Source organism: Stylophora pistillata, chromosome 3 (assembly GCF_964205215.1).
Source record: "Stylophora pistillata chromosome 3, jaStyPist1.2, whole genome shotgun sequence".
NCBI lineage: Eukaryota > Metazoa > Cnidaria > Anthozoa > Scleractinia > Pocilloporidae > Stylophora > Stylophora pistillata.
The window spans coordinates 1,263,237-1,270,114 of record NC_142521.1 but is presented as its reverse complement, the minus strand read 5'-3'; the positions used below and the strand labels follow the sequence as shown (position 1 = coordinate 1,270,114).

At 36.7% G+C, this 6,878-nt stretch overlaps 1 protein-coding gene across 1 annotated transcript; it reads right to left on the bottom strand.

The window, feature by feature from the left end:
- Nucleotides 1-1,988: 1,988 nt before the first annotated feature.
- On the bottom strand, nucleotides 1,989-6,170 carry LOC111329585 (eukaryotic translation initiation factor 6). Its single transcript, XM_022934314.2, has 8 exons — nucleotides 5,926-6,170; nucleotides 4,726-4,811; nucleotides 4,374-4,417; nucleotides 3,891-4,022; nucleotides 3,487-3,597; nucleotides 3,118-3,183; nucleotides 2,791-2,972; nucleotides 1,989-2,529 (listed from the first exon to the last, which is right to left on the bottom strand). Exons 1-8 carry the CDS (start codon nucleotides 6,030-6,032, stop codon nucleotides 2,520-2,522), a joined length of 738 nt encoding a protein of 245 aa, XP_022790049.1. The 5' UTR covers nucleotides 6,033-6,170; the 3' UTR covers nucleotides 1,989-2,519.
- Nucleotides 6,171-6,878: the final 708 nt, after the last annotated feature.

The window sequence follows — 6,878 nt, the reverse complement described above, 5'->3', positions numbered from 1 at the left end:
AAAAACAAAACAAAACTTTCTTATTCTGATTACAGACATACATAATTGAAAATTCTTATTACAAAAATACATGATTAAAATGGTTTGCCCCGCAAATAGATAAGAAGCTAGTCGCGGCGGGGCAAAACAAGAACGTGATTAAAATAACAAGTTATGAAAGAATAATTAACAATTGGTTCATGCTTTAGCGTGCACTATCGAGTTATGGAGCGCGCGGGAAGTTTGGAGAGCACGAAAGAAGCGTAAGAGTTGCCCGAGGCGATAGCCGAGGGCAACTCTAGCTTCTTGAGTGCTCTCCAAACTTCCCACGTGCTCCATAACTCGATAGTGCACAGCTGAAAGCATGAACCAATTGTTTTAGAACATAGCCGGTGGAATTGTGCATCAAATGCGACGCGAAAAACGGACAACAATATCAGTTGAAGCGAGTCGTGACGGCGCTGATGCCGAGTCTCCTTTTCCTTTGTTTTTCTCTTTTTCTGCCTCATTTAAGAACTCTAGCCCATTGGAAAAGGTCGAAACATTGTCTTCGTTTTCGGACCAGCAGGCCGAGTTTCTGTTTGTATCCATTATTGTCGCGAAATGTATTATTTTTCCCCGCACTAGCAATGGCCGCTCGCGCGAAAAAAAAATTTCTGGCAAAGTCGGATTTGCTGACGCTATCAGCGTGCACTATCGGGATTTTGAGCACGCTTACGTATAATGAATTTGATTGCGCGACTCTGCTAGCTATGTTCTAATAATAAATAAGGCAAACCTATGTTAATTGAAAAAAAACCTTGCAGATTTCAACTAGAGATAAATAAAACACAGAAGCGGGAGATCAAATTAACACAGCACTTACGGACGATGTATAAAGGCAAGGAGTTGTAAAAGGAAAACAGACGTAAAAATGGGACCCTCAACGCGCGTTTCTATGATCCTACATTTTTAATAATCGTGGGGATTTCAATATACTCATCCTACTTTACCAATACATCAAGTAACAATTTGCAGAGATCTTTTTTGAAAGCTTTCTTTGGGAGATTGGTTATGTGGCTTGGTATCCCATTCCACAGTTTAACTCCGAGCCGAGAAAAAAGAGTTGTTTTGTATTTCAAGTCTAGAATATTTAACATAAAACTTGCCAGACGTAGAAGATCGTGTATTGTATGAGTGGATATTAGACGCTTTCTGAAATAAATTTAACATGTTTGCTGGGGCTTTACAATTATTGATATCCTGCATTATGGTTGATACGGACTCATAGTAAAGAAAAGTTATTGGAAGCACGTTAGCTTCGAAAAAAAAAGGAATTGCATGGTCATGCCATTCGGCAAAGCATAATAAACGAGTTGGACTTGTTTTGCCACGAGTTGATTTTATTTTGCCGTGAATTATTCTAAATTGCCGTGAGTTGATTTCATTGTGCCGTGAGTTATTATATTTTGCCCTGAGTTGGATTTGTTTCGCCGTGAATTGATTTTATTTTGCCTCACGGCGTTTTATTTTAAGTAAAATGATTTTAATTTGACTTGCACTTATGGGCCACCGTAGAAGTCGGAGTCCATAAAACGCAAAAAAAGAACTCGGCTTATAATAAATTGATTATATAGCAAAAAGATTTCGCCTTACTAAGAATCAAGGATGAATTTATTATTTCGAGAGCCGGGAAAGAAAGCCAAATGTGTTTGTAGTACATTGAACCCAAAAGTCCTCCGCACTTTTTGTCTTGCGCGGGATCAATACGAGCAATCCCGAGAAGGCCAGATGGGCCGCGCATGGATAGCCAATCAAGACACAGGGCCGGATTCGCTTCATATTGCCCACGGATACTGCCAGCGGTATAATAAATAAAAAAAATATGCTGTTAAATGCACTTGATAAAAGAAATATTTGTTTATTGGGCTCAGAAAAAGCTTGTCAAAGGAGAATTAAACACAGGAATAGGTTAGAGACTTCCTTGGCACTTTACCATAAATTTACTACAAAGTGAGCCACAAAGCTACTTGTTGGACAAAAAATATGGCGCGATTACAACCATGTTTTTATTACACTGACGCCTTCTCAGTTGTTTGAAAAATATCTGTACAGGACAAGACATACGGCTGATATGCAATTAACCACTGATATAGGTAGGATACGAGTCATTTCATTCTCCATGATTGGCACATTTGATATGATAATTACACCATTTATACAGTCAATTCCCTCATAGTTGGCATTATGTTATTACTTGATCAGGGAGAAGACTTATCTGGTACTCCTTTCCTTTTGTTGCTCCAGCCACTGAGCCAGAGTTTACTTTCTTGTGAGAGCTTACTAGGGGAGAGACCTTTATAGGGTAGAGGGGGGGGATCGGTACATAAAATCCTCAGGTGATCAAGACATCTCTTCAGGAACCACTTCCTTGATGCAGATCTTCAAGAGGTTGGAAACTTATTTGAGTCATTCAATAGGAACTTATCCTGAACATATCCAGATAAGAAGTTGATTGTACAAATATGATGTGCTTCAATATGCTTCAATTTTCCTTCAACTTATGTCATGCTGTAAGATAAAATATTACTGGTAAGCCTTAGATGTTATACTATACAATTATAATATATAATCCAAAAACACATAAATTAAGTTCATAGAAAGGAGACAACTTCCCCACTAAAAATTTTGCTTTGTCCAAGTTACATAAAATTCTAGACTAGAAATATTGTGTTGAAGTCATGAAAGTATTCCCCAAAAAATCATGAGATTTTTGTCCTTAATTTAAATTTCACCTTTAGTTCATGAATTGCCTACACAGAAATTACTCACCTCTCAAACAGCGATGCTCTCATACTGCTGGTAATAGCTGAAGGTTGAGCATCTCCTAATTTGAACACACTTTCTATCACAGACAGTTCAGTACTTGTAGTGTCCAGTCCACAAAATGATACCCAGTCATTTACAACCATTCCTGCTCCAACAACATCACTTCCTCTGTTGACTGTCCCAGCCTAAATAAATTTTAACCACTTTTGATGAATAACATGGTAGCACATGGGACAAAATATAACGCTTTTTCTCTTCACATTAGCACATTTATAGATAATAATAATAATAATAATAATAATACTAATGTTAGCTAAACCATGAACTCACCACCAGAGGGACTTGCAACAGTGATGACAACTCATCTTGATCTTCAACAGGTGTTCTAGGATGAACCTAAAAAGCAATGTTTAGATTCAATTCCATTTGTAGCAAACAGTAGTTGCATTATATGTATGATACTATTTATTTTCACTAGGTGGATAGCATGCTTTACTTTCAATAGCATTTTCCAGGAATTGATCACTTCTAGGTAGGTTAATACTTATTTTGAATCTCTTGCATCATAAATGAAATTGACAGAAGAACATAAAATAAAATGTGTATAATTATACTGAACTATATCATTCAACATTTTTGGTCTAACAAAGTAACTACAACAGTCAAAACACAAATGCAGTATGACAATCCAACACTTACTAGCCCACCATTATTACTAAGAGCACAGTAGCTTCCAACTAAAACATTCCCTGCCACAGTTTGACGAAACACCTCCACCTTCAGAGTATCTGCTAAAATTTCCTCAGTCTCCTGAAAAGTAAAAATCATGTTGTTGTATGAATCCTATAAAATAATGTCCTTTATCAGGGTTGAATGGATACAACTTTGTTTATACTGTCCCAAAGACCAATAAATCACACTGGAGTTGGGGTTGTTTGTTTGGCAGTTCTTTTAAAATGTTGATTTGCCTCAAGAGAGTAGATGCATTTTTTACTTATTGCTTATATTCATAGGTCTCAGTCCCTCACATATTTTTAAACCAGGCTATTTTTAGGAATAAGAGCCAACTTTTTTACAATGTTACCAGCTTATAAAATACTTACCCTGTCTAAGTCAGGGTGTACAAGGGCAACATAGTCATTACAAACAATTACATTTCCTAGTGCTGAAAGTCTCTCCTCCACTCTCTGTATCTTCACTGAATCAGGCAAGGCATTTCGAATGTGCTGAAGTTCCTTTAGAAAAGTATAGAGGAAAATTTAACACTTTTAACATTTGCCAGAATAACACAAATGTGCAACTAAGTGGCAGACAGGACAAAGCCACGATAAATATTCAAAAATTAAAGGTCCATCCCTGCAACAAGGTCTTTTGTTTTTGTGTAAACTGAGACAAAGTTGAGTGCATGGTTACATGTAAAATGACAAATGTAGGTATCTTATTTTGTCACAAATAAAGTAAAAGTAAAGCAGAGCCAATACCCTGCAATAGAAAGTTGTCAGTCAACAACCCACCATCATGGAATTTTACGTCAGCTTTATGCTTGTGAAAATGAAATAAAAAAGAAAGGGGTATCCAAATATTACCTGATCTGTTGTTGTATTTGGAACAAGAAGACCATTTCTATTACCTGAAATTTAACAAATTCTATGTGTTTAACAGTTCTTTTTCGATGCCACTTGCAGACCTTGAGTGAGAGTCAAAATGAAGTAAAAGAAGGCAGAGACAAGTATTAAGACTGGTAATATGAAAGAAGAAGGCAAGTGCACTCTGCATCAGCAAGTCTCACCATTGTAGATATAGTACAATGATGAATATATAATTTGGTCTTTCACTTGCGATGAAGCTACTTATTACATGTATGTCTTTACTTTAGGTATTACATAATTATAAACCCCTATATACTGAGAGGGCTTCAGACAATAGACAAATTCTTACCAACACATAGTCTCCCAACAATCCTTACACCTGCAACTGATGTTCGAATTACAGGAATTACATCTGAGAGTTCACCTTCAAAAACACTTCAAACACAATAAATAAATTAGTAAGTAAACAGTTCCCTTCCTGTCAAACAGATGACTTCACTTCACCTTGTCCTGTTTGTATTATAACTGGTTCAAAGACTGGAGATGACCATTTTCCTTTTATTTACAAAAAAACATTTTAAGTGCAAGACCCAATCACAAGCTGGTGCTCTGGACATGAACCATAACTATCTTGCTGAAGAGAGAGATGAAAAAGAAAGAAGACAAGACTCAAGAGAGCAGTGGAAAATAGGCCCATAAACTTCTGGGAAAAACATGAGCTTGCAAACAGTACCTCAGAGCACTGGACAACACAAAAATATCTCTACACCTTACTCAACATTAGTCACCAGGTGCATTCTCACTGAGAAAGGAAGGAAAGAGACTTTCCAAGCTAAATATTGACCACAAACAAAGGAGGTAAAGTGCAGGAGGATAAAATGCCCCAACAAATTAGACTATTGACTCCTTTCCTATTTTACTCCACAGACCTCATCCCTCCCTTGAAGATGATGATGAAAGGTGCACTATAACTACTGCACTATGTATTAATTTCAATGTTAGTGCTTAATTCATAAGTAAATAGTAAAGAGATAAAACATCACTGAAAAGTATGGCCATATCAGTAAGGAACTTTTCCAAGAGTCAATGATGAGATACAAGACAAACAAAATAATAATAATAACAATACAACAGTGTGTCTCCCTTAGTCTACCAAGATAAAGTTCTGAGATCCAAAGCACTGTCTGATGCAGCGTGTATAGCTTGAATAACAGAGATAAGCTACACAGCTTCGCCCATAACATCATTACTCTTAATAACGCAACCACATAATCAATAGTTAGAGATCAGTGGTTGTATAAATTCCCAAAGAGTGGGACGTATGTACGTTCTAAAGGAAACACCACGTGAATCGTATCTTTTAAAAGGAAAGAGCATTAGATTGCTGCTAAGCTATTTCTATCGGATTCAATTGAAGTGCGATTTCTAGTTCCCTCTTCCATTTCGCTCCTTCCCGTTCCTTAAAAAAGAGTTATTATTTCGTAAAATTCAAAGATCAACCTTCACGCTTCTTCTGACGTTTAGTTTTCTAAGAACTTTAGCTCTTTACCTATAGAAGTTCTCCGAGGCACCGATTCCCACGAGGCAATATGCATTCGTCAACTTGGCGAAAACCCCAACTTCGTTACTGTTTTCAAATTTCGCTCTCACCGCCATGTTTGCAATGCCTCTTTTATGTAGTTAGAATCCGTGTCACAGTAACGGTAAAATGATCGAGTTATCATGGAAAACTACCATATAAAAGAAAGTAAAACGCATTGCACAAGAAAGTGCAACAGGAATGTCAGCGTATCCCCACCTTAGAAGAGGGCTTGTCATGTAGGACTTACTATTACGTCGCACTTAGCTATTGTTTGCATAACTCTCGCAAGCCGCTCTGCGATTTCTTTAATAGATGGGTCCTTTTTGGTCCTGTTTTCAGACAATATGGATTTAAGTTTACAAATTGGGCTGAAATTAGCCTCTATACTGGGGTGAAAGGTAAAAAGGCAAAGGATAGGAGGAAAGGATGGGCAAGAAGGGTAAAAAAAAAAAAACTACTAACACACGAAAAAACCACCACAACGAGAACCACTGAAATCTGACTTTTTCTTTATCAAAGTCCATCATATCCTTTCGAATGAAAGACTGTCGCCACTGGTGAAAAAGAGGAGGAGAGGAAATAAGAAACACGGTTTACATTAACAGATTTATTTCGAGAGTGCTACCTGTCAAAAGTAATTATCTTACGGAGTCATTACGTGCAAGTCCACTTTGCCCAACAATAAAAGCTTTCAAATATCTTATTAACAAATTTATAGAAACATTTTTGCATAAATATTCAAAACCTTCTATTTTGGACATCAAACCCTAATTTACATATTTACAAACATCAACTGAGTTACATTTATTTTTCGTTATATGCACTGAGACATGGAAATGTAGGAAAATCACCGAGACAAAAAATTGCCTCAGCAAATATTGTATCAATCCTTTAGTACAATGTACACTTAAATAATTCTC

What these genes read in the sequence shown, in the direction of transcription:
- LOC111329585 (XM_022934314.2), bottom strand. Translation starts at nt 6,032, where the DNA reads ATGGCGGTGAGAGCGAAATTTGAAAACAGTAACGAAGTTGGGGTTTTC. An exon ending in TGTTGGGAGACTATGTGTTG is followed by an intron (nt 4,418 to 4,725) that starts GTAAGAATTTGT and finishes GTTAAATTTCAG; the next exon opens with GTAATAGAAATGGTCTTCTT. An exon ending in TTAGTAATAATGGTGGGCTA is followed by an intron (nt 3,184 to 3,486) that starts GTAAGTGTTGGA and finishes ATTGCTTTTTAG; the next exon opens with GTTCATCCTAGAACACCTGT.